A 27979-nucleotide genomic window follows, 5' to 3' on the forward strand; every position below is an offset into this window, starting at 1 on the left:
ATGGACCCTCAGCAATATAAGTTATTCGAATTGCATTTCTTTCTTGTTCAAAAGGATATTTTCATATTTGCTTGCGCTTACCAGAATCTCGCTCAAGTAATTAGAGTTGATACTTAATTTTTGATTTCTAGCTATCTTTAAAGGTCTATCTTCCGAAGGTGAAATGTCAATAGGTGTACCAGTTGAAGTTTCATTTATTGTACTTGTATTTTTCGAAGTTTTCCCGCTTTTTCTCTTAAAAACTCAATAATTGTTCGATTTTTCCCATGACAAGCTGCATTTATATAAAATTAATTCACGAACATACAAAAATCAAATTTAGTAATCACTATTCACCTTAACAATTATTAGATTAACTAAAGGAATACTAAAATTAAATATAAGATCAAATAGTTCTAATTAAAAAATAATAAATATAATATTATTTAATTACACACCTTTAAAAATCGAGTGTCGAACAATGGAGAATCAGATTAAAGCAATATTAGAGGAGTTTTAGTGGATGAGAGGGTGATTAACTCGAGATTTTTATATGAAAGATTTTAATATTTTAATCTATTTATAAGACTTTTATCAACTCCTACCATTATATTATTACTAGTGTGTTAAAAAGGATATATTGGGAGATCTTGGGGAAGATGAAAGAGGAGAGGAAAGATTGGGATTGGGACTTTTGTTCAAGTTACTGTTTTGGAGATTTATAATGAGGAAATTTATGATCGTTTGTCCAGTAATGGTGGAGGTGGTTTTGGAATTGGATGGCCTAAAGTCAATGGATCCAAGGTAATTTTGATTTTGATGTCTCTTCTTGATGACTGGAGTTCATGTTTTCCGATTTGTGGTATGTTATTGGTGATTTGATGCACATTTTGCGGTTCAAAATATAGGATTTGATTGTACTGGTGTCTCGTCTTTCGATGTCCCGACGTGTCGTTTTTGAATTGGTATCTCACTAGTGTTGCGTGCTCGTGTCCATGAACGTTTTGCAGGTGAGACTAGAAGTAATGGGGAAGAAAGCAAAGAATGCTACTTTCCTAACAGGAAGTGAACCTGGAAAGATTTCAAAAGAGATTCAGAAAGCAGAGAAGAGAAGAATTGTCAAAAGCACTCTCTGCAATGAGAGAAGCTCTAGAAGTCACTGCATGGTACATCGATTTTTCGACATCTTTTCTATTTGATGATCAAAATAATAATTTTAACATTTTGTTTCAATCTTCACAGATAATTCTTGATGTTCCAACTGTTGGAGGAAGGCTTATGCTTGTGGACATGGCAGGTTCTGAAAATATTGATCAAGCAGGTCAAGTCGGATTCGAGGCGAAACTGCAGGTAATATAGAATTCGAGTGTGTGACATTAAACTAGTTCAAATAGTTGAACTCGAAGTTTCGATTTATGATTTACATTCGATTTACTGAAAAATTGCAGACTGCAAAGATCAACCAGGGAAACATAGCACTGAAAAGAGTAGTTGAATCCATTGCTAATGGAGACTCTCATGTGCCTTTCAGAGACAGTAAATTGACAATGTTGCTCCAGGTAAAGTTCCATTCCCATGGTTATTTTCGTGTCCGACACTCTCAAGTCCGAGTGGGTTAACAAGTTTTTCTATCCCACAGAATTCATTTGAGGATGATCAGTCAAAGATTTTGAATATACTTTGTGCAAGTCCGGACCCTAAAGAGATACATAAGACAATTTGCACCCTTGAATATGGAGCAAAAGCGAAGTGCATTGTAAGGGATCCTCATACACCTTTGAATGACAAAAATGAAGATTCATCAGCTGTTAATTTAGGCTAGGCTTGCTGCAATGACCTGTTCATAAACAAACTACAAATGGAGAGCAAGCAGCGGGAAAGAGAGAAAGAAGAGGCGCGTAAAGCACTCGAAAAGAAGGAACAAGAAGTGGCGGCACTACGGTCCCTTCTGGAAGTGAAGGGTTCGGGTGTGACCGAAGACGAAATCAACATGAAGGTAAATGAGCGAACACAAATGTTAAAACTCGAGTTGGAGAGGAAACTAGACGAATGCAAACAAATGGCTGAGGAATTCGTTGACATGGAAAGGAGAAGGATGGAGGAAAGAATCCTGCAACAGCAAGAAGAAGTTGAGATGGTAAGAAAGCGGCTGCAGGAAATAGAATTTGAGCTACGCGGTTCAAGGGATGGCAATGAGGAGAATGAATCATCAAATGAGTTGGATGGAAGCAGCTTTGCCAAAAGGCTGGTTGGGATTTATGGTGATGAGGTTCCAGGGATGGTAATGTCGATGGAGCTCGACATGAATGATCCCGAACCATATATTCACGCTGCAAATCAATCCGAATCCGACATTGCCCCACAGTTTGGCGTAAAACCAGTATGAGGAAGAAGAAACAGAAGAGGATGATGAAGAAGTGGAGAAGGTGATCATAGAGGAAAAGATGATATGCTTGAACGAGAAAGCTTTTGAATCGACGACGCCTAACCACCCGGATTCTGATACTTTGAGACTATTAAGGATCCAAAACATCTTCACCCTTTGTGGGAACCAAAGAGAGCTTTCACAACAAACCAGAATACCTGCAAAATCATGCATTGATCCTCATTGGTCCTCTGTTGCTTCAGATGTTATTGTTGTGAAAAGTTTGAAAAAGGAAAACCAAATCCCTGCTGATGAATGCACTGATGGTCAGGTTGATGTCTATGTGAAATGGGAATCATCCAAGGAAAATCCTGGAAAGTTCATCACAACACTCAAGGTTACGAATGATGCAACACTCGCGGATCTCCGGAAGTTGATCGATATCTATCTCGATGTAGCTAATCAAGCTTTCTCTTTTCTTGTGCTTGGGGTAAGTTATTGTTAGAACTCAATTCATACAAACTGTTTCTGAACTACAAAAGTATGAGCTTATACTTTAGCAACGTGCAGGATCCGACCGGGGCGACCGGGCCGAAAGAGAATGAAGCCATTGTTAAAGCCAGTACGCTGCCAATATGCAACAATGGTTACCTGGCTTGCTTAAGACCAGCAAAGGGTCTTCAGATAACAAATCATCTGCCATTGAGTCCACTGCAATTGACTCCATTACCATCGACTTCACTGGAAAACAAGCTTACACTTGCCGCAAGCACTTGCTTGTCGAACCAAGATGATGACTTATCGCCTCACCTCAGTACCACTCCATTTATCAATGCTCGAAGAAGATGGTAAGATCGATAATTGCTCGGTTTACAAAAATATGTAAATGTTTTTATTTGCTTAATAACTAAATAAGCAAAAATCATTCAAGACATCATTCGAGTAACAAAATAACTAAATGATTAACACTGTGTTTAGTCATTAATTATTTCACGGTTTAGAAGCCAAAAGCAGATGCTGGAAATTCAAACATACGAGTAAAACTACAAGCCATCTCTCCTGTACTCGTTGAACTCGTTCCATCATCAAGCCTTCAGATCATCCAAACCGAAATTCGCCTGCATAAACGGATTATAATTTGGCTGGTCGATTCTCACCGCGCAAAATCGTTATGATAACAGAACATACAATACGTTTGGCATGAAAAAGAACCATGTTCTCATGAACTTTGCTTAATAGTCCATTATCTACATATTTATATCCTTTCAAAGTCATATTCAAGTGCGAAATCGTTAGAATTGCTTATGTTATTATTTGCGACTAAGAAACGTAAGTTTCTCCATAAACAGACGGGATGCACAGAACGGCGGCATAGCAAAAATTTATTTCGTAGGACGGTTCTTACCAGGAATTTGTGGTTCTCCTCAAGAAACTGAGGGAAAGTCGAACAAAACTTCTCCATGTCAGCGTTAACATCTCCAGAGCCAGCTATCACTTCCATGAACTTCTTCCTATCCGGAGCCAGCTTCATTGCAATCTGCAATCCAACAATTCACATAGTGATGTAGGACAAGTGACTTGATACTCGAAATATCCAGAAAATCAAAATAACTCGTTCATTAAAGCCTAATTCAAACATTAAGTATCGAACGCCCTGCAAATCACAGGTTATTATTGGGAAAGAGAGATTATCAATGAAAAAGAAACTTAATCAAACGAGAACAAAATATTCACCGTGAAACTGGAACTAGCAATCCAGCCATGAAACTTCTTCAGGGTTTTGCCATAGGAGTCAGTGCAACATTCTGTCATAGTCCAATCTGGATGTGAAAGCAAATTGCGGAACAGTTCTACGAGGAAATCCATCGCTCTGAAAATCATTTAAATTGTAAATTACAAATCGCTAAACAGAAGGCAATGGAACATATGAAAGCGAGATTTCTGCCATTGCCAGGCAATGTTATGTACCGTGTCAACCAAAGAAGACCATTGGTACAGCTAGATGAACCTGTTGCGGTTTTACACTCGACCTCTTCTTTCACCATATTGTACAAGTATTTGTATTTAGTGGGATCAGTTTCGTATTTCTTTTCCAACCTCTGAAAACAGAATCAACCGAAAACAATAATTTACGAGTTGTAAAGTAACGCTTTTCAGAAAACCAATATCTGTTTTATTAGACAGTCATGAATGGTGTTAAAATGCCTTCGAGATTGAAGGGCAGAAAAGGTTAAACAGATACGATGACCACCTAGATACCCATATGCATCTGTTTTCAGAAATTAAATCAGTAGCATACTTGAAAAGTTAATCAAGATAAATATCTTACCGATATGTTACCACCGACATCACTCTTTACAAGAGCCATAGCAGACCCAAACTTATCTGTAAAAATACAAAATGGAGAGATTAAGTTTTCCCTATAAATAATGTATCAACATTGTATCGACTGCATATCATAGGCCTTCTCCGAAGACATCAGCCTTTCGTTATCCATCACACACATGCACAAACCGATCAGATCCAGTTTGAAATGCAATCTTAGACAATCCTACATAAAGACTGTTAGCCAAAACTATCAAGCATTCTGTCGATTATCATCAAAGAGTATTTTCGTATCAAATCTAGCATACAATCATAATCATTTTGACCTTACCATGCTTTCCAAATCTAAAAAATTTGCAGCCATAAGGTCAGCTTCTCCACAAACAGAAATGAAGAAAGATTATTAACTCGAATTAGATGCTAAAAGACCAATCTAATCTAACAAGCTTAACAAAAGAAAATCAACCCATTATCAGAAATCCTCCAAGATTACCAAAGGCATAAACAAAACAAACCTATAACTGGCAAAATCATCTTGCAGACTTCCAAAAAGGGCTTAGCAAGCATTTCTCCTTCTGGAGATTTGATATGCTTCATCCCTTCCAGTGATGGAGTGAAAACTGATCCTTCCATTGCTCAAAGAAACCTTTCAACTTTTGTTCTTCTTTTTCCTTCACTGCAAAAATCAAATTGAAATCCCCAAGATTTAATTTAACCACAATAAGATCCAATAAATAAAAAAGGCAGCCACTTTGATGTCTAAAAATCACTAAAGTTGTAGCCTTTTTACTCTATAATAAAAAACACAATTCAACAATCATATAAAAAGTGTGGATTTTAACCAGATCTATCCAAAAAAAAAAAAGATAGGGAGATCAATACATGGAACTTCACTGCTCTTAAAACTGAAAAATCAAGAGAAAAATGGAGAATTCAGAGGAATTAAACAATAAACACAGGATTTAAAATATGGGTATAATGTTGTGATTCGATACAGATAAAGAACAAAAAAGGTACCTGGAGATTTTTTTCTTGGAGAATTGGATTCAGTTGAAATGTTGAAGACGAAAGAGAGACTGAATTGAAGTAAAAGCGGAAACAACTGGGCTCTGGTCGGTTGCACATCTACACGTTTCAGTGTGTACACGTGGCTTCTTTTAATTGGAAGGACTAACTGGTTCCCAAAGGTAAGATCTTGATGGACCACGAGCAAGTATTTGGGTCGGGTACCCGAATTCGAATTTTCATGGGCTAGATTTGGATGGGTTAAACTTGAAATCCACTAAGATCATCATCACCCAAATTAGAAAATGAAAAGCCCTAGATCCGACGCTTGTAAACACCCTATAAAACCCCACAAATCTGTTGTTGGCACCTTCATTGGTTTCCTCTCCGCCTCTTAGCTCCAACATCTGCAAAAATGGTGAGTTTTTTTGTTTTATCTTCTAATGGATTATATCATTCATGACTCTCAGTCATATCTATGGGTTTTAATTGTTTTTTTTTCTTATTGTCTTTTAGCCGTTCAAGAGGTACGTTGAGATCGGAAGAGTGGCTCTCGTTAACTACGGCAAAGACTACGGCAAGTTGGTTGTCATCGTCGATGTCGTTGATCAGAATAGAGTATGCCTTTTTTCAGATTTAATACAGTATCTGTTTAATTTTTCCTTATCATTTTTCTTAGCTGTTTAGTGGGTTTTACAGTAATGAAATATCCGACTGGTTCAGCGTAAAGTTGTATGATTAAGGGGTATTTTCAGGGGAGGATGAAGGGTGGGGAGCAACGTTAGGCAAGCATTTCTTTTAATGTGTGTATTTTTCTTTGCCTTTATTAATATGCAACTTATGTTACGACTTGATTGTAGCATATACGCATGCTATTTGAGATCAAAATTGTAGTTTTAGTGGCCGTAAGGATAGAATAACGAGCCTAGTTAAAGTAAACGTAATGATTGCATGATGAGTGAAAGCTTATTTTTGCTTAATTTGGTAATGCAGGCTCTTGTTGATGCCCCGGATATGGTTAGAGGCCAAATGAACTTCAAGAGACTTACATTGACAGATATCACAATTGACATTCCCCGAGTTCCTAAGAAGAAGACACTGATTGAAGCTATGGAGAAGGCCGGTAAGGATGATAATTTTCACTTACATTATCATACCATTGTTTCTCAAAGTGATGTTTCCTTTCTATTTGGCTTTATGCGATTGTAACAGATGTTAAGAACAAGTGGGAGAATAGCTCATGGGGTAGAAAGCTGATTGTCCAGAAGAGAAGGGCATCCCTCAACGACTTCGATAGGTTCAAGCTTATGTTAGCTAAGATCAAGGTCAGTTTATCGAACCAGTAATCTCTTTACCGTTTGTTATGCCTAATTTATTTTGCCAACATCTGAATGTTCTCTCAAAACTTTGACACGAGCAGAAGGCTGGAGTCGTCAGGCAAGAGCTTGCTAAGCTTAAAAAGGAGAATGCATCTTGAAGTGAAAGCTAGGTTATTGGAATTTTGCTTGGCTTTTCATCAACATTCCTCGAGTTCTTTTGATGTGAGTTTGTTGCTATATATTGGTTTTCTATTTTCGATTGCTTTCTGCAATTTTCATTCGAACGTTCTCTGGTATCTTTGCTCCAAAATCAAAAGTCATTCTCTCATTTACAGTAAACAATGGCAGACTAACCAAATTGTTGGTCATTCTGAAGAAGTAAAAGCATGTAATCTACGTTAGGAAGGAGAGAGCTCAAGAAGTGTTTCCTTTATCTTTCTTGTTGGGTGAAGAGTGACAATATTCTACGTGTGCCTTTGCATCTTCGACTCATACACACTTGTCTTGGTATCTAAACTTTTAATTTTTTTTTTCAAAATCATATTAAAGTTTAATTTTTGTTTCATTAAGAATTTAACGTTGAATTTTAAAAGTTTAGGTACCAAAATGGATCAAAATTGATATTTTTAATAGTTTAATAGTAAAATAACTGTCTAAATTATACATCAAAATATGATTTGGTGTCTTTTTTTTTTGTAAAAAATAGGTGTCTAACATTTTTTTTACATTTTAGGTGTGTCCTGTAATGTTTTTATTTTTTTAATAATAAAAATATTATTTTTAAAAAAAGGAAAAATTAAAAAAAAATCAAACCCTATTTTCCCTTTGTCGTCCTACTACCTCTCATCACCTTACCTTTGACGACAAACAATTACCATCAGTCAAGTTTTGTTCGGAGCATGAGTATTTCATGTATTGTACTGTACGATTGGTTGTGGCTGTTGAAATCATCGGAAAACATAAACGAAAAACCTAAATATTCAGTGACTTGTTGTGATGTTTTTTCGCGACGATCGACACAATTTCACGGTAGGTGGGGATAAGATTTTGGTTGCAGTGGCGAGACAGTGATGATGACGTCAACGATGGCCACGGGTTGATCGGTGACAAAAAAATATAAAATTTTGGGGTTTTTATTTATTTTTAATTATAATATTATTTTTTAAAATAAAATAATTTTTGAAATTTTATTTGTGCGACATGTGTAAAATTTGGGGTTTTTATTTATTTTTATTTGCCTTTGATCAGTGAAAACTAAATATATGTGATTAAATGGTGCTTGCTTGGATCCTAGTTTTACCAATTCTGCTACATGCATCCATGAGGAAAAATAAAACAAAGACAATTTTGTAGGGTAAGAATTAATCGATATCGACCCATCCATCAAAATTAAATTTGATTTATTCTATTTTGAAATTAATTTATGTGACTTTAATATTTTATTCATTTAAAATGTATAATAAAATCAACTTAATTCATTGATTTTTTATTTTTAAATGCAAGTTGAATAATATAAATGAAAATATTTATATTTTCAACTACCAAAAACTTTTAAGACCAAAAAACAAACTTTAGGTCAATTCAACTACCAAACATTTCTTTGTTTGTGAACTAATGAAAGCTATATTGCATATTTTTTGACATGCAAATATGCACCAACTCAGTAAAATCTGATTAATTTAAAGAAATATTGTAAAAGAAAAGGAGAATTGTTAACATTTAGATAAAAGGTACGCCTTGTACTTTTAAAAAAATCAATGTGGTTCTCATACTGTTTTTCTTTTAATGTGGTCTTCTAATTAAAAAAAAACTCAATGTGATCATTTTACGACGTTTTCCGTTATTGACCGACAGTTCTCAAATATGTTACGAAGGGAATACTGCTTATAGAGAGAAAATAATCAGTTTTCGGTTGCTTGGGGTAGTTGTTGTATGGGAAAGAAAAGAATCATGGAGATCGTTTTTGCATAAACTTATGGTTGACTTAAAGCATCCTAATCAGGGACAGAACTATCATGACGGGGTTAAAATATTTTTTATTTTTCATAAATACAATTTTTTAATTAAGAGTTTTGATAATTTTTTAATTTTTCAAAAATATTTAAAAAAAATAATTGATGGGGGTCCAAGGTTCTCCTTTACCCTCAAGGTGTGTTTGGTTCACGGAATATAAGATTACCAGTGGGAATAAAAGATTACCAGGGAATAGATTACTGAGAATGTTGTATTTTGTGTTTGGTTGGTTTAGCAGGAATGTAAGATTACCGTCTTTGGTTAAAGGAATAAAAGATTATTGGAATGTATATTTGACCAAATTGTCATTATTATATATTTGTATAATATTACAAATTGTAAAATATTTATATATTTTCTTTAAAAAATTAAATTCACAATATTTATATAATTTTTTTTAAATTAAAAATATAAAAAAGGTTTAATGAAAGGGTAAATTTTTTTTAACCCCTGAACTTCATATAAAATTTTAATTATAGACTTTTTTTATAAATCTAAAATAATTTAAGGATAAATTTGTAATTTAACCTTCGTAGAATTTTTATTATTCAATGACAGAAGAATGATATTTTTGAAAGAAAAAAAAATTTAAGGGCATTTTAGTCCAAAACGCCGAAATGTTACAATACCCAAGGGAAGGGAGGTAATGACATTCCCGATAATATATCCCAAAAAATCTACTATTGGTAATAAAATATTACGGTAATGAGATTCCCGGCCAACCAAACATGGGAATATGAGATTCCTATCCCACAATCTTTGAACCAAACACCTCCTCATAATGTTATGCCATGGATCTTAACAACAAATAACTTACTTTAATGCTGGTAATGACGGAAAATGTTGATCAAAGGCATTAAATTCTTTTTTGATTTAGAGGCAGTAAAAATTAATACGATGATCAAATTATTTTTTTAAAAAAATTACAAGAATTTCCCGTTGCCTAAAATTTACATTGTTTGGTAAAGAGGCTTTATGAACACAAATTATTTAATGTGTTTATATATTTTTATCTATTATAATTATAATTAAGATATTAAATATACATTTTAATAGTTTAATAACTAATATTATATGATTTTAATTCACGTAATAATATAAGAGAGTTGTACTTTCTCAATCATGTCTCTCCTACTCCCACCATTAACACATACTTTAATTTTTTTTAAAAGAAAGATAGATATTATCATAGCAAAACCTAATCAAATGTATTTTAAAATAATAAAAATATTTCAAACATAAAAACAATTAGTTTATCATAATTTAAAGCTTAACAAGTTACCACCTAACGAAAACAACAGCAGCCAACAAAAGTTAACCTTTTCATTATTTTAATACATAGTTATCTGAAAATTATATATTCTATATCTGACCTGAATCCGACCTTATTTTTTGAGATAAAATTCGAACTCGATCCGACATGACCCAAATAATAATACAAACAGTGATTTAATTGGAAAAAAATATAGAGAGGTATTATTGTAATTATTCTTAAATATATAAGGTAAAATTATATTTTTTTGGGTCGGGTCGGTATTTTTACCCTAAATCCCAATCCGACCCGAACATCGCCTTTAAAAAAATCCGACCCGGACCCGAATTTTTTTGAAAAACCTAACTCGATCGAGTCGGGTTCGGGTTTCATGCACATCCTTAATCTGGTGGGATGAGACATTATATCTTAAGTAAGGTCATAGATTCAAATCCTTAACACTTAAGGTGAAACAATGTATTTTTTAGTGTTTCGTCTCACTACCAATTAGTTATTAATTTATAATGTTTTTTACTGTAATATGGATGTGATAAAATTTTATTATGATATTATACTATAATTAAGTAAAAATAATATTATATTTTACATAAATCTTAATAAATTAATCATTTATATTATATAAACTTAAAACATTTGTATTTGTATTTTATGATGTTTTAATTAATTATTTTTTATGATACAAAGATGGCCTCAATCATAGACATAGTAAACCTAATCAAATATTAAAATGTGAGAGATTAATTATTGTTTAAAAAAAATACTAAAATCTACCTACTAATATAATATCAATTATCTATTTTCTTGGTTTGATAATATAATCATCAATTACATCACCTTTCTCTCCAATCATCCGCTTTTAATTCTCTCTTAGCAAGCGAAGGAAAAAAGATTTTCCTTCTTGTTCGTTCAAAAGAGTTTTCCCGAGAAAATTAAATCCTTGTCTTATAACCCAGATCTAAGGATCATCGCCCGAAATTCTTGCCCATGAATTTGTTCCTTTTGGATTCTCTTCCCTATCTTTTATATTCCTAAAACTTTGATTTCCTAAAAAAAATTATTTCCTTTATCCTACCTAGAAAATGCAGCTTGATGGTCCCAAAATGTTTGTTTTGGTTCACTGGTTAATGGGTATTCCGTAGTTTCTCAGTCAAGTTTTATCCTTTGTTTATCCCTTCAGTCACCACAGAAGTTAACGATTTTTTCTCTCTAAAAAGGGTGGTTTTGTAAGGATTTTAGAACTGGGTTTTGATCTTTGGAATCGATAGATTAGAATTTTAATGGATCTGGTAGCTACTTTAAAGAAAAGAGTATTAAGTCAAATTGACAATATTAGTAAAGTGAAATAAGAAGGCAGGGGTGTTTTTATTTCCCTTTATTGTGTCATAGTTGAGTGTAAAAGGTTTATTAAGATTAGAGCATGGAACATATTATTGGAGGAAAATTCAAGCTTGGTCGGAAGATCGGGAATGGATCGTTTGGTGAACTTTATTTAGGTATTATGATAACGGCGTGTTTATTCTCTCTTTGTGTTTTTATTTCCATTTGTTTCATTGAGTTCCGTTTTTTTTTGGGCAGGAGTTAATGTGCAAAGTGGAGAGGAAGTGGCTGTTAAGCTGGTAAAGTTTGAAGCTGGTGGAATTTTTCTTATTTTTTAGATTGTATTGGTTGATCAGTAGATATATAATATGGTTGTTTAGCCAAGCTTGTTGCTCTTGTGTTTGATGTTATGGTGTGATGCATTTCCTTGTGTTTCACTTGGATGACTAGTACTTTAGATCGTGCCTTTGCTTTTAGAGTGTGTAAAAGTATTTCATTAATTCATATATATACATTTGTTATGATGGAGATGCTAGATTTAGTGTTTGTAGGGTTACATTGTCAAAGGAGATCAGGTGGCACCTGGGATTGTTTAAACCCAAGCAGTTCTTTTTATGCCATTGAAATCTAAGAAAACCAAATGGTGAACTTTCTGATTCTACTAAGTAGTTCACCGAGTTGGAGTTTAGGGGTATGCAAGTTCAAGTACATGTGAAGATAATAATATTCAACTATAAAGGCATTTCGGGAGAGTTTCTTTACACGTTTACTTTTGTAATATGATAAAGGAATTAAGCTCAGAATTTGTCTGACCGTGGTTTATTTTGAATATTCTTAGAATTGTAGCGTGCGATACTTGTTGCTCATATAGGGATGGATCCGTCAATTATTTAAGCTGATAGCTTTAGATTACCTGTTCAAGTGCTTACAAAATTACTCTAGAACTTGTGTCTTTAGGTTGTAATTATGCATCCATTATTCCATTTGATAATCTAATTGAGCTTCATGATATTGTCTCTTCTTGAAGTCTTAAGTTGGTTATCAACATATGCTCTATTGCTCTCCTGTGTTTGCCCAGGAACCTGTCAAGACCAAGCACCCTCAACTTCACTATGAGTCAAAGTTGTACATGCTTCTTCAAGGAGGGAGTGAGTTTTCAGTTTTGTTTTACTCGCTCACTCTGTAATGTGTCTATCTATACTTTATGGTAACACGGAGCCTGTAAGTCGTTTATTTAATTTCTTTTCATGTGCAGCGGGTATTCCTCATTTAAAATGGTTTGGAGTTGAGGGTGAATACAATGTTATGGTTATTGATCTTCTTGGGCCAAGTCTGGAAGATTTATTCAACTATTGCAATCGGAAGTTTTCTTTAAAAACGGTTTTAATGCTTGCAGATCAGATGGTGAGTATTCTACTTTTTTTCAGGTAACTTTAATATTGTTAGCTGGCTACCTTACTAATAATTGTTCTTTCATTGTTGGTAATTCAGTTAAATAGAGTTGAGTATATGCACTCTCGTGGTTTTCTTCACCGCGACATAAAGCCTGATAACTTTTTGATGGGTTTAGGGCGCAAAGCAAATCAGGCATGTTCTTCTGTTTATTCCCCACGTTTAATGGCACATGCATTTTCATGGATTACGTGGCATGAAATTGTTTTGATAAGATTTGCACACAATTTTATATACCATTTGAAATATTGTTTTTCCTTAACTAATATTTTAGTTTGATATAACTGTATCGAACTTATTCAACAAAGATGTCCTAGTACGCATTGCTTATCTCTATTGTTTTCCACCTTTTTCACAGCAGGTATATATAATTGATTATGGCCTTGCAAAAAAGTATAGGGATCTTCAAACACACAAGCACATACCATACAGGTAATACTTTTGATGTGTTTATGTGTAGAATTTGATATTTGCTCTTATAGGCTGATCCTCAATTGACCCAACGTAAGGAGCTCAAAGCTTGACTTAAATCTGTAATTGATTTAAAGACCATGAGTTTTCTAAGAAAGGCTATTTAGCTTAGCAAACAGAAGATAGTTAAAATTTTCATTGGTTATGCTTGTAGCTCATCAACTTGCCTAAGACGTCCATTTACGATCCTAGACTTATAGTGCCTCAAACAATTGGGTTTCATAATTAACTATTATTAGAAAATCTTCATACTTAATTCTGATTTTACCTGTAGTATAAATTGTCAATTCTTTCGATAAGTATAGCTCATATGTTGCATATATGTTTCTCTGGTGAAGTTATTTAATATATGCCACACTGACTTCTTCTTGTACTATTTTATTCTTTCTTTATTAACCCTTTTACTGCCCATGGACTCACATTTCAGTTAACCATTTTTTTCTATAGGGAAAACAAGAATCTTACGGGGACAGCTCGATATGCAAGTGTTAACACTCACCTTGGAGTTGGTGAGACTTCCTGCATTTTATATTAATATGGCTTTTGCTTTCAGCCAACAGCAGCCACTTTGAACTATTTTGGCTTAGATGTATGATCCACTGTGCTTTACATAACTTGCAGAGCAAAGCAGGAGGGATGATCTCGAATCTCTTGGTTATGTGCTTATGTACTTCCTTAGGGGAAGGTTGGTTTAACACACATCGGTTGCTTACTTCGCAAACCTTTTAAATGCCTGGTCACACTGTTAACTTAGTTTCTTGTTATCTTCCTCAGCCTTCCATGGCAGGGCTTGAAAGCTGGCACCAAAAAGCAGAAGTATGACAAGATCAGTGAAAAGAAGATGCTTACCCCCATAGAGGTAGCATTACTTGCATCTGATACATGTGAATTCTTTTATTCAAATAAATAGTTGATCTGTTCAAAATGTTTTCTTTCTAGTTCTCTTAATGTTCGAGAAATCAAAGATTGATTGTATGTCTGATGAGTTATATTCTGTTTTCAGGTCCTTTGCAAATCATATCCTTCTGAGTTCACATCATACTTCCATTATTGTCGATCATTACGGTTTGAAGATAAACCGGATTTTTCATACCTGAAGAGGCTGTTCCGGGACCTTTTTATTCGAGAAGGTTCTCTTGCTATTCTATTTCTTTCTGTTCAAATTTTACTTGACTTTTTTAATTTTGTTTAATTTTGAATATTGAATCAGTCTTACAAGTAGTTCGTCATCATAAATTTTCTATAGAACTTTTATCATCGAATCTGCTTTTTGAACTCTCAAAAGTATTGATTTTGACAGCAAACCGATGCAGGTTATCAGTTTGACTACGTATTTGATTGGACTATGCTGAGATATCCGCAAGTTGGCTCTAGCTCAAGAGCACGGGTCGGGGATCCATTAACTTGCTGGACTTGATTACCATGGAAAAATTAATTTTGTTTCTTCATTAAAGATGCTTATAATATGTTTCGTTTTATTTTTCAACAGCCAAGCCCAAAGCGGGGTTTAAATCCCCCAGGAGTATCTGCTGAAAGAACCGAGAGGCCTTCAGGTCTGTTCCTTTTCACAACCTGATTCGAGAATATAGGAGAATTTAACTATTTGTATTTAACACACCTAAATTTGTCCATGTTCTGACCTTGATTTCCTTAAGTTAACTTACGGTTTTAGCACATTTCTTTATTTGCTCTAGTTGGCCAAGAGATTCGTGAAAGATTCTCTGGTGCTGTTGAGGCTTCTGCAAGACGGAATGGACCTGGGCATGGTGATCAGTCTCGATACAGATCTTCAGATGATGTGCCATCATCCAAAGACGTGGTGAGCGATCTTGTTTCTACAAAAAAAAAATCAATTTCATCTATTATTTATTGATGAATGCCACTTTGCAAGTTTTCTTTTGATTTTGGCTTAAACTTTCTCTCCCTCAGCAACCTGATTCAGATAGGGCTCAGTCTTCCTCGAGAAACGGTAGTACTTCAAAGAGGCCTGTTGTTTCAGGCAGCCGGCCTGGCTCCTCTGGCGAGCCTAGTGAAAACCGTTCTAGCAGATTGGTCTCAAGCGGCAGTCGCCTGTCAACCACTCAGAGAGTTCAACCCGGATTTGAATCCAAATCATCATCTTTCACTCGTGCTGCAGCCACGAAAGGTGGTCGCATTGATGCCCTTCGGAGCTTTGACTTCTTAACAATCGGAAGCGGGAAAAGAAAATAAATGGTAAACACATCTAGTACTCAAGGATTTGCTTATTATGAAGATCTCGGCGCAATAACTGTATTTACAAACAGTTTACTCTGTATATCTGTGTCCTCGATTTGGTTTCATCCGCAACTGCAACAATCTCCCCCAAAGAAGTTCCTACCCGGGGAAAAACTCGTCAAACTTCTTCCTCGTGCACCCTTAATCAGGTATTCTTGCCATTTCCATGTTTCTAGAGTGTCATTAAAGAAAGAAATGATATCATGGTCATCACCTCAGTAAATTGTTCGTATATTACGAAGTTCCAACTATTAATTCTAGCTGTAATAAACACTTGATGTTTCCTTTATTTCATTAGAAGCAAACAAGAAGAATGCCTACAATGTACATTTTGTGTCATCTCCTTACACTTTATATATCTTCGCATTCTGTTCGAGTATCGACGGATCGTTTTAAGGCATTGTCCCTTGGTAAGTTCGTGTCCCTTGGTAAGAGCTGAAGTTTGTACTAATTGTTGTTGTTATCATCAATTTAATATGGGGGTATGTTGTTAATCATTGCTTCTTTCTTGGACTTCACTATTATTGTCATTATTATTTGTCAACTTTAGGTTAAAGTGAGAAAAGAGGTTGTTTAATCACCATCCAGCTCAGTTGGTAGAGCACAAGGTTTTTAATCTTGAGGTCGTGGGATCTAGTCCCACAGAGGGCATTTCATAATTTCGGAGGTCTCTTACGAAAGTTGCTCTCAACCTGGTGTTGGAGGTAGCCTACTATCTTACCTCCCTTTTATCCCATATATATGGGAAAAAGAGAGTCATTTTTTGGTAGCCATTAACGAGTAAGCAACATAGCTTATGATTCAAAAGTGAAGGTGTAGGGCACCAATAGCTGTCCTTAATTTTGGTGTTTCCTTTTACCTCGCCTAGGAGGATTTTTTTTTAAAATAATTTGAGATAATTATAAGATAGTATTTGTTTAAAATTGAACAATTTTTCTTAATTATTGATAATATTACCTTTTAATCCTTAATAATAAATATTAAGGCGTTTCGAAATACAAAACACAGATATAACATGAATACATGAATTGCAAGAGCCGATGGCAAATGGTAAAGGCACTTGTATGTATTGTATACCTGAGAACAAGTTATCAAATTACATGCAGAATGACAAACAATGTGGGCCTTGTACAGGAAATTCATTTTGCTTTGACAATTGGCATGATGTGGAGAGGGAAAATACACAACAAATATAAAAGAATATTTACTTTCGGAAATCATTTTTACTAAAAGAAACAATCTACTGGCTCAAGAAGGAGCCAAATCCCATATCTCAGACAACTTTTGTTTTGGGGGGACATTTGCCCCTAAAACTTCACTGGAGCTTCGAATCAGCAAACACACTCCACCAAGAACTGTCCGGTATAACGAGGATACTGTGTGTTCATTTTCTTGTACGATTCTCGGGGGCTTCTTTTTGCCTACGCAAGAGGTTTGTAAAGCTACCTTGAACAGGTTGACTGGCAGCTTCAGCTGACTCGTCCTCTGCAAAACATAGACCGAGATTGTGACGACCGAACAGCAATCGCACTGCACCCACCAAAAGCATATAATAGCGAAAATATCTTACCGAAAAGGGATTTGATGGAGGGTCGCTTGGGTTTCGTGCTCTTCTTCTTTAATTCAGCTGCACCAAGGAACAAGGCAGAACCAGTCAAATACAAATATAGTTGCTAGGTTAGAAATTTGGAGATGATAGAGGTGTGTTCAAAATAACTAGACCGAGCTTTGATCGAGAAAGACATGCATCGGTGATCATCGAAAAGATGCATAAAGTATTTGAGTTAAATATAGTTCGGGTATGGAAATCACAAGCAGCAAAGGAGAAAAATAAATCGAGGGAGGAGGAAAAATACCGATGCCAGGTAACTGGTTATCATTTACAATTTCAAAGTTCTTGTATGTGTAACCCACAAAGTTTACATCTTTGGATGGAAGCATCTGCATCAAAGGGAAAAATAAATAAATGTGCACGTGAGCAATAGAAACATCATTTATCACTTAACCATGTTATGATATATTAAAGCCAGTAGACCAGAAAATGCTGCGTATAAATTTTCACATGAAAATGGTTCTGGTATTTAAGGAAGAGCAGATTTTCAAAGAATTTCATTTGATGAAACATTAGTATAGCTTCAACAAATGAGCCGAAAGAAATCACCACACCACCCCAAACTAATGGTGCCATTTAATTTTGAATACTTCGGTAAAAGAAAATTTCCTAGCAAACTTGGCTAAGAAACAGTTACTCCTCGAGGCTAAAGGTAGCAGCAGAATTTAGAATATATATAAAAAGAATCTCTATGATATCAATCTTGGTTCACAACATTTTTAATTGAAAATACATGAAATTGTCCTAACCTTTCTCCAAGGACCTGATTTTGCGGCAGACGGAATTTGGTTGTCAGCCTGGTGCATCAAAGAAAGTAAAGCAATAAGAAAATGTCAAAATAGGCCGTTTTGCAATATATATAATCATCAAAACACTAACCTACCTCTTCAAACTTCTCAAAATTTTGCGTGTCCAACTCATCATTGACTTCAGGAATGAATGCAGCTTTCATTTGATATAAGTTGTCCCATTCAATACCTTTAAACCATGGGTGAGACTAGAAAAAAATAACAGATAAAAGCCAGTTAGTTTAGTAGTTTGCATTCTAATTTTTAAACAACGTCAAAGAATCCAGAACAGGACACACCACACAACACCTTAATTTCATGGGCGCCTTTTGTGCCAAGCCTCTGCTCGACATTACATAAAAGTTTACGGATAAGATCTTTTGCTTCTGGTGATAGTTTTGCTTCTTCCGGAAATTTTAAGTGTGTTCTCCAATTTACTATCTGGAAAATGGAGAAAGTAGGTAAGAAGTACAATAAAGGAACATAAAAATATAAACAATAACACAAAACGAAGACACCACCATAACTTAATTGTAAAAGTTACCTTCCGACAGGTTGACATTGGCTCATCTGAATAAAAAGGCGGATATCCAACAAGCATTTCATACATGATAGCACCAAGAGACCACCTAGAGAAATATCCAATAAAATTATCATTACAACCCCACCTCTAGAAATAGATAGAGAAATATCATGTTCAATATACAAACCAATCGCATTCCATCCCGTATCCTTTTTTCAGCAAAACCTCTGGAGCAATATAGTCAGGTGTACCAACTGTAGAGTAAGCCTGCAGCATCACAATATTTAAGTGTTCAAGAAACATTACTTTTCAATTTCAAAAATAGCAAACTCTTAACAAAACCAAACAAGGCCTGAACTGCGGAAAATGGAGAAAGAAGTTGGGAACTTTCTTACTTTGTAAACCCAAATTAGCATCAGTAATAAAAATGCATAATGTTGCATTAGTTACATCATGGTCGTCAAGTACTTACAAGCATCCTCCTGTTCCTCTGCCAGTGCTGTAACTGCTCTTGTTGTGTGCGTTTTGGTGCCACAGGTCGTCCATCACTTTGAAGAGCCCCACTGAGACTCTTTGCCATAGAAAAATCCTTTTCCTGAAGATTACTGCAATCTAATGGTTTACATAATCCAAAATCTGATAATTTCATATGACCATTTCTATCGAGTAGTAGGTTGTCAGGCTTGATATCCCTGCAACATGTGACAGAATGGGATCATCACTTAGTCCAAACTCAAGAAAGCCATTATATATAAGTGTGCAAAGGTTTACCCTATGTCTGGATAAATAATAATAATAAAGGAAAAGAAAGGAAAGGAAAGCTAAAGAAAAGAGAGGAAGGCCAAAGACAGGAAATGACATTTATTTCTTGTTTGGGTAATTAAAATTAATAAAGAAAAGAAAGGGAAGGGAAGGGAATTTAACATTGGTTAAAAACTGGAAAGGAAAGGAACTGTTTTAATAAAATTTTCAATTATCATCTTTATATAAGTAACATATAATAACAAATATGAAACTATAACTAACCTTAAGGCACATAAATTTCATGATATATGAGTCAAATAAACATATATCTATATTTAAAATAGAGGTTGCTAAGCAGAATATAATTATATATACCAAAATATTATAGTCCCAGACTCAAAAGCAAAATATCTAATAACACGCATTTTTAAAGAAATTAGCGGAATATAAAAAAACTCGAACATAAAAAAATTATAGTTCAAAAAATTAAAATTTAAAACCCAATATTTAGTCCATAATATTATTTAAGAAAATTTAGAAAATAAAATGTAAGAAAAGAAAAGAAATTATAGTAAAATATACATATGGCAAAATGGACATTTTAAAAATTAAAATATTTCTACCTTTCCTTTCCTCCAAATTGGGGTTTTAAAAAATAGGGTAAAACAAGCGAAAGTAAGGGAATCTCAACTCCCCTTTACTTCCCCTCATATGTAAATTTTCTCCCAAACAAGGGAATGGATTGTCCTTTCCCTCACTTTACTTACCTTTCCTCACCCTTATCCAATCCAAACATAGTGTTAATGTCATTCCGACTCACCTGTGAATGTAATTATGTTTGTGGATTGATTCAATCGCCAAGACAGTTTCTCCAACATAAAACCTGGCTACATCTTCAGTTAGTATATCTTTTCGCATTAGTAAAGTCATCATGTCTCCCCCGGGCAAATATTCCATAATAAGATATAGGTATTCTTCATCTTGGAAGGAGCAATATAGTTTAACTATGCAATTACTGTCAACCTCAGCAAGTAGATTTCTCTCAGCTTTCACATGTTCAACCTGAATATCAGAAATGCAAGCTAACAAGTTAGCATCATGGCGCAAGACAAGACAAGGAAAATACATAGGCAGTTCAAAATTGTGTACCTGGCCTCTACGAAGCATCTCTGACTTTTTGAGCTTCTTCATAGCATAAACATGACCAGTTGCCTTCTCCCTACAGACTCTAACCTGTAATGAGAAAAGGTTGCGTTAAAAGTAATTCTGGCAAAACAGATCAAGATGTTCAGAAGGATTATTATTTAGTAACAAGCAAACCATGCAACTAAAGCAGTAATAAATAGAAGGCTGTCCTTCCATAAATTCCCTAGACGCATTGTCCGGGAAAAACGGTTTAATAATCTAGTGATAATCATAACTCATCAATTTTTCTAAACATTGGCAAGCAGATTAAAGCAGGATCAGATATAGAAGCAAAAGAAACACCTATGTACGATGTACAATTTAACAAGGATATAATTACCTCTCCAAATGCACCCTTGCCAATCATGATCAATGGCTCAAAATCATCAGCTCCCATCTTATGCCTCTGGATACGCATGTATTCTCTCTCCTTCTTCTCCAAATATTTAAGTAAGTTGTTTTGTTCTTCTTCAGAGACTTCAGCATCAGCCAACTTCTTTTCTAGAATATCACGTCTGCAGAAAATCATAATTAACCAAAACCATTATCCCCTTTCTTCAAAAAGAAAAAAATAAAAAGGACCACAAATTTCGCAGTGTTCCCTTGATCACAAATACATTTTAGCATATTATATTTTTGCAGATAATATGGAACAAAATAACAGCATTAAGTACTCTTGCATAAATTTCTTGAACCAAAACCTGCTACAAAGCATCTCAACATGTGATAACTCTGCCAAATTGCCAGTCCATAATATAGAGCACGGTTACATTGCACATTATATCACAGTTATGTGAGCATAACAGTAACTATTACATGGGGAAATATCCAATAGAGGAAGAATTTAAATCATACCGCTCCTTCCTTTCCTGTAGGCTTTTCATCTGCTTCTTGTAATGGTCTTCAATATACTGTTTTGCAGCTGCTACCCGCTGTTTGGTGACATTTGACGGTGCCTCTTCACTTGCTGGCGGTTTAGACCCCTCTTTTGCATTACCTGCACCTTCTTTATTCTTTGAAGGCCTTAACTTATCTTTTGATTTCAACTTGTTGAACCAAGACCTTGTCGCTTCCATTGGTTTACTTGGTAAATACAACAGCTTGTAAATTTAAACTCCTAAATGCACATTACAGTTATGCAGGAATAATCTTGTTCCGACTATCTCATGCTCGCAGACAGAAATCTTATCGACTTCAACACACCATTGTTTACCAAAATATCCAACAAACAGATTCTGCAAAGAAAAACAAAAGTGAAATGAGAATACATACACAAAGAGAAACCAATCAACATTTGAAACATAATTTTAAGTTCTTATCAGCTGTCAAAGGATACGAACAAATAAAAAAACAAAAAAATGAGATACCTGGGCAGAAAATTCTAATTATCAGAAACTTCACGATCCACTGGAGATTAGTAATTTCTCCCCAAAGATTCAGTTACAGTGTTAGCTTAATTAGTACAAAATAGAATGATGCTGCGAGTGCGATCCTTGCCAAAAACAAGAACTAGTTGCAAGTAATTTAAGTCGATCAATAAATTCAAAGCAATTCAAGGTAGATGTTGCGGAATAAAGAGGCAATGATGCCTTATATTTAAAACACAAATCCATCATTTCGCTAACTTCCTCAGCAACCAAACAGAAACTCAAAACGAATCTAAGAACTAATAAAAATCACAAAGCACTGCGATACTCAAGACAGTTTAAAGCTCAAATCATTGAAGGAAAATCTAATAATTAAACAAACATACCAAAGACGCTCAGCCGGATGAATTTGTAGAAGCAAAGAGAGAGAAGGGCCAAAACGACAGCGTATTAATTGTATAAAAAAGTAGAGGAAAACCCTGAATCGAAAGAAAGAAGATGAAGATGATGAAATTGAAGTCTCATTGATTAGGATTTTATGGAAGCTTTGCCCCTCTTACTTTACCTTTGCTTTTTTTTTCATTCTTATTTTTTTATTTGATATTTTTTTTACTGTAAAATTAGTTCAATCTCAATTATATTTTGTTTTCATGTAATTATTAATATTTAATTAATTGATTGATAAATTTAAAATATATTTTATATTAAATAATTTATTTAATTATATGTAATTCAATAAATAAAAAAATATGTATAAATTATATGGATATGAGGTGGACCACTTGAAAACAATTGGATTGGAAAAGTGTCAATATTTAATTAATTGGACAAATAATAGTAACTTCTCCGTTATAAATAAATAAAGTGTAAATTACATATTTAATACCTAAATTATCAATTTTAGTTCGTTATAATATTTAAAATTTACAAAATCATACATAAAGTTTAATCTTTGTTTCATTTTAGTGCTCTGTCATAAAAAAACGTTAGTTTTGATTTCATTTTAGTATCATCGTTTAAAATTTAACGTTTAGTTTTGAAAAAATTAAAAATTTAGATACTAAAACATATCAAAACTGATAGTAAGAGTATTAAACGCGTTAAGTTTTTAACGACGATATATTAAAATTAAATAAAAATAAATTGTTAGGTATGATTTTAAAAAAATTGAAAGTTTAGGTACTAAAAAAGATAAATTGATGTTTAAGTATTAAAACAGACTAAAACTTATAGTTTAGGTACTAATTGCGTAGTTTACCCTAAATAAATTCAAACCCTTGATGTCCGCCTTACACACTACCGCGTTATTCACACGTGTCCCTTGCCTAATGTTGAGTTGTCCCCCGCACACGTTTTTTTCCTTTTCATACTAATTTGAAATTATTTTAGATTTTCAGATATTATTACTAAAAAATTAATTTGATCTTGAATTTATAATTAAATATGAGTAAAATATACGAATTAAATTATAAATATGTATATATTTATTATAATATTAATTTAGATATATTACATTATTGGTATTAAAAATGTTTGTAATAAAGGCTGCTGAGTTTGATCATTAATTTTTAATTCTGAAAAAATTTAACAGTATCATCAATAATAGTATTTAAATATTAAAGGAATATATTTATCTTGTCTAATAAAAAAATTATATAAAAAATTAACCTAAAATTTATGTTAAAAGTATACATTTTAAAAAACTTATATTAAAAATTTAAAGATATAAAATTATAAAATCTAATAATATAAAACTGAAACAACAACAAAAAAATAATATAAATATATATAAATTATCGATTTATATAAATTAAATAATTATCTTTATAATATAAACTTATTACAATATAGATTTAACTTCTTGTTATTTTTAAAAGAATATAACTAAAGATGGATCGAAGGTGTTGGGTGCGATTATACTCTAAAAAATTTTAAATTCTTATTAAGTATAAATATTTTCTTTATATTTTCTATCGATATCTAATTCCGCTACCTCCAAAATTTTGTAATTATACACTCTTTAAATTTTAATATAACTTCCTAAGTCCGGACCTATTGACATTAGATCTTACTCCCTTCCCTAAATATAATAATAAATTTATCATTATAATTAATTTTTAAAGGAATTTATAGAGTTTTAGATCATATTTGTTGAGTTCGGGATGTTTTCTGGTGAAACAAATACGAAATTTACGTTCAGGAAGTCAAAAGGGAGTGAACTGTAAATTTTGAAGTCCAATGATCATTGACGATGACTGGTGACAAAAATCATCGGTGATGAGCGATAATTGAGTATTTTACAAAATTTAAACTATTTTACTAATGCGTATCACGTCAGTAACGACATTCAACGTCCAAGTGATTAAGTTTAAGCTTTTTAAATTTGTTGAGTAGAAATGTATAAATATAAAAGGAAAATGACCAATCGAGTAGTTTACCCATCTTTTACCCATCTTTCAGATACAAACCCGAGTACTTTGGATGCCTCTATAGCTTACCACCAAGTAGCAAGAAAACAAGAGGGCACACAACAAAGAACAAAAGTAAATCTCTTTTGGGTCAATTTTAGATGTAGACGTTTGGCAAAGAATGAAGAACAACATAAAAGCACATCAGTCGGACATTGGTCCCCAAAGAAAAAGAAAACAACAGAAGCAACAATTTACCATTACTAATGGCGTATCCGAGATCTGAAATCCGATATGTTTCGACACAAATATGCTTCTTTCCCATACGCTTTATACCTATGTTCGAATACGCATCGTATCCGACACAGATACTTCATGTAAAACAAAGGGTCGATATAACGTAACATTTCGTAAATCTTTGAATGAAGAATGGTAATCAATTCGTGGTTTGTCATGTAACTCATTACAAGTTGCAAACAAAATGAAATTGTTCGATGGATTAGTAATGGGAGAGCTTCTTGATACCTTTGGAACTGCAGGAGAAGATATATATGGAGAGAGTACATGGAAAATCGTAAGCCACAATTTCTTTTGGACGATAAACACGGCATCGTCCCCTTCATGTTCTGAATCCGAACTGGAATCAGCTGCTGCTACTGCTTCCCAGTGCAAAGCTGATAAATACTTCCTTACTGAACTATAACTCGTTGTTTGTCCCGAATGATTATGAAGCCAGTGGGGCGGAGGATGCGAACCATCTCGAGTAATAAATCCTCAGCACTGCAGCCTTTCTTCTCAATGTCCGAAAAGACTGTCCAAGCGTGGAGTCATAGGTTCGAGGGTACGTGAAAAAGGCTTCACACCTGCCAAAATGATCAAAACGGGGGATGAAAATGCACATAAATAAGTTAAATATTTCGGACTACGATAAGCAGGCTTTGTAGGTGAATTTGTGCATACCAGTCATGAGTAGTGCCAATGAGGCCTCTGTCGTATATCAACTTAAGTGTGTTCGGTCCGTCCTTGGGGATGACATTCATCACCCAAACATTCTTGTCTTTTAGAGCAACCGCAAAAGATCCCATGTGTACTTTCATGTCCATCAAATTCCTCAAAGTATCATCCTCAATCTTAGGACTCAAGAGATTCCAATAGCTCTCTACCCGACGACGCCAAGTTTCCTATGAAATTGTGAAAGCTATATTAGCATCCATACCCTCGGTCAGGGTCGCATATATCACAATACAAGCACAAGGAAATAATCACAAATAAAGGCATGGATGATACAATGCTGCCTTCATTACCGTGTCTTTTTCGAACATTTCATTTGATTAACCAAAATCAGAAAGTCTTGGAGGAGGAGATGTCAAGCTGGCCGGCCACGGAGCCAAACCACTTCCCTTGGCTTTCTGGTCATCTGAAACAAAGAGACGATTTAGTTAAGATAAATTTGAAAGCTCCGATCTTTTAAACCTGTCAACTCGGAAGAAAGAGTTAGGTTCAACTTCCAAATCGATAATAATAATAATAATATATAAATAGAAACGGAGAAAGATATCAACTAAAGGTGGGGAAAAGGCTTTGACATTGGTAACAACGACATATATACTCACGATCAGAATAAGAAGTGATACAAGCTTCCATTCGTACACCCCAAACTGCATCTGGATCATCATCAGAACGACCGGGGGGGGGATTTGTACCAGGTTCTCCTTCGATATAACAATCATTTGTTAAAGGCTTTTGCCAAATGACAGTTTGGTTCCTCTTTGCAGCTATTCTCCAACACATACGTCCCTCCATATCCGGAGATCCTCCTCATCTTGTGCATAAGCTTCTGAAGACGAGTAGGAAAAATAGCCTCCTGGTCTAAGTAACCGGTCTAGCTCAAGAAGAAGAATACCATCCCTTTGAAGCCAATCAATCCTACAGCGAGAACAGTGAGCAAGTTCGAATGATCTGCTCGGGTAAGGGAGCCTTTTGGTCCCTCGAACACCAAGATATGCAGGAATTCATCTTTCCAGGGCAAATTGGATTTGATTTTGATGCACAACATTGGGTGCTAATGACATTGCTATGATATCCGAAGAAAGAAGATACGCTCCAAAACTTGCAACACCACAACCCACATCGAGAACTGTTCGAAGTCTCCCTTCATTATTTAAATTGTGCGAAAAGTTGAGCATCTGTCAATTCAAAACCATAGAAACCAAATTCATAGCTTGTTCCCTAGGTTTGAGAAGTTTAATTAGAAACATTATATACGAAGCCAATCAGTAAATAAGGAACCAAAAAATGATGCAGAAAACTCAAAGACACAAATATATCATTCCTTAATAGCTGTTCAAGACTATTGCACGCGTGTTTCACAATATTTTCTTCAGAGCAGGGACGGACCTCCATGGAGCCCGGGGTATCCTAGGCAACCCTCGTCCAGGGGTGGACCTCCATGGTGTCCGGGGTATCCCAAGCAACCCCTCCACAAGTGTCACCCCTAATCCAAGTGCCACCCCTGGGGCTCTTGCAACCCCTGGGTCCGCCTTTGCTTCAAAGCCAAAATGGGTATTCATCAGCAATCTTAATTTGCGATTGAAGCAATATACTTGTCAGCTCCATAGTGAAAATGGGTGCCTCCCCCTGGAAAAACGATCTTTTCACCTTGTACAACCATCCAATTCTGGTCAGACTTTTCATGTGCAAGGTGAGAGTATGGGGAATATTTGCCTTCCACACTTCATCTCTGCTTTGAGGCCACTTAATAGGAACCTCTAATTTCACATGAATTAGAACACTTTCGGACTACGACAAATATTACAATGGCCAACAATATAACACATAAACGCAACGACTATCACTATATATGACAAATTCACTATATACACTTCATCAGCACCTTGTATCCTGGAGGAGGAGGAATCAAGCAATTGTATCTCCTTTCAGGAGGGGGACAATGGCGTTCGTAGTGCTCCATCACCGACAAGTCGAGCTTTAATCTCATTTGGTATATGATATTTCTGTCTAAGCATGGAATCAATTCCGAATGTCGATCATCGCAGACCTACAGAAGTTATAAGCAGATAAGTTAAATGCCAGGGGAACTAATCAATATGGAATGATTCAACAATAAGCAACTTACCGGGAACGTTTTTGGCGCAACTTCTCCTCCATCCTCCAGTCCAACTTTTGTTGAAGATTCATATTGCTTGCCATCAGCTTCATCATCTCCACCCAGATAAGAAGATCCAAACTTTCTCAGAGATTTGCTGCCATATTCTAGAGCTGAAGCACCATTACTTGAAGACCCGAAAATAGATCCATAATATACATAGAGAAAACCAAGAAAGATCGCCGCAACAACGACAGAGGTGATTAATCTATTCTTTTGGCCTCCATTAGATCTTCCCCTCATCCTTCTTTAGCACAGTGATTCTTCACAAATTGTTTTCACTTTTCACGCAAATCTCCTTATCCTAGTCAATCTCGCATCAAGTTTCGTATTCAAAATAAATCGGTTTTCGTTGCTACCATCGGGGTGGGGTCTATTCAATTGAATGAATAACACTAAACACTTCAAAAT

At 34.6% G+C, this 27979-nt stretch overlaps 4 protein-coding genes and 2 pseudogenes across 5 annotated transcripts; 3 read left to right on the top strand and 3 right to left on the bottom strand.

Moving 5' to 3' along the window:
• On the top strand, positions 1-3196 carry LOC120163998 (annotated as a pseudogene).
• On the bottom strand, positions 1568-22464 carry LOC120164053 (serine/threonine-protein kinase tricornered-like). The gene is made up of 15 exons (XM_039173817.1): positions 22381-22464; positions 21483-21862; positions 20968-21142; positions 20592-20675; positions 20263-20504; positions 19171-19390; positions 18886-18965; positions 18720-18804; positions 18485-18616; positions 18271-18384; positions 18137-18184; positions 17632-17716; positions 17346-17402; positions 17145-17260; positions 1568-1578 (listed from the first exon to the last, which is right to left on the bottom strand). Exons 2-14 carry the CDS (start codon positions 21701-21703, stop codon positions 17160-17162), a joined length of 1644 nt encoding a protein of 547 aa, XP_039029748.1. The 5' UTR covers positions 21704-21862; positions 22381-22464; the 3' UTR covers positions 1568-1578; positions 17145-17159.
• Positions 3289-5781, bottom strand: LOC120164056 (glycolipid transfer protein 1-like). The gene is made up of 7 exons (XM_039173820.1): positions 5687-5781; positions 5185-5345; positions 4674-4729; positions 4313-4443; positions 4079-4214; positions 3750-3881; positions 3289-3462 (listed from the first exon to the last, which is right to left on the bottom strand). Exons 2-7 carry the CDS (start codon positions 5300-5302, stop codon positions 3430-3432), a joined length of 606 nt encoding a protein of 201 aa, XP_039029751.1. The 5' UTR covers positions 5303-5345; positions 5687-5781; the 3' UTR covers positions 3289-3429.
• On the top strand, positions 5987-7230 carry LOC120164057 (60S ribosomal protein L14-2-like). The gene is made up of 5 exons (XM_039173822.1): positions 5987-6092; positions 6191-6292; positions 6668-6797; positions 6887-6999; positions 7095-7230. Exons 1-5 carry the CDS (start codon positions 6090-6092, stop codon positions 7149-7151), a joined length of 405 nt encoding a protein of 134 aa, XP_039029753.1. The 5' UTR covers positions 5987-6089; the 3' UTR covers positions 7152-7230.
• LOC120164055 (casein kinase 1-like protein 10) lies at positions 11627-16110 on the top strand. Of its 2 annotated transcripts, XM_039173819.1 has the most exons (15): positions 11627-11772; positions 11855-11895; positions 12675-12744; positions 12852-13000; positions 13088-13183; positions 13410-13480; positions 13967-14028; positions 14141-14204; positions 14294-14378; positions 14523-14649; positions 14833-14906; positions 15009-15072; positions 15214-15285; positions 15319-15338; positions 15449-16110. In XM_039173819.1, the coding sequence occupies exons 1-15, from the start codon at positions 11697-11699 to the stop codon at positions 15728-15730; spliced, it is 1353 nt and encodes a 450-aa protein (XP_039029750.1). In that variant the 5' UTR covers positions 11627-11696; the 3' UTR covers positions 15731-16110. The 2 variants fall into 2 exon arrangements, with proteins under 2 accessions (XP_039029750.1, XP_039029749.1); XM_039173818.1 differs by having other exon boundaries at positions 15214-15338.
• On the bottom strand, positions 21737-27976 carry LOC120163999 (annotated as a pseudogene).
• Positions 27977-27979: the final 3 nt, after the last annotated feature.

The sequence above is a fragment of the Hibiscus syriacus genome, unplaced genomic scaffold (assembly GCF_006381635.1).
Source record: "Hibiscus syriacus cultivar Baekdansim isolate YM2019G1 unplaced genomic scaffold, ASM638163v2 tig00111504_pilon, whole genome shotgun sequence".
Lineage (NCBI taxonomy): Eukaryota > Viridiplantae > Streptophyta > Magnoliopsida > Malvales > Malvaceae > Hibiscus > Hibiscus syriacus.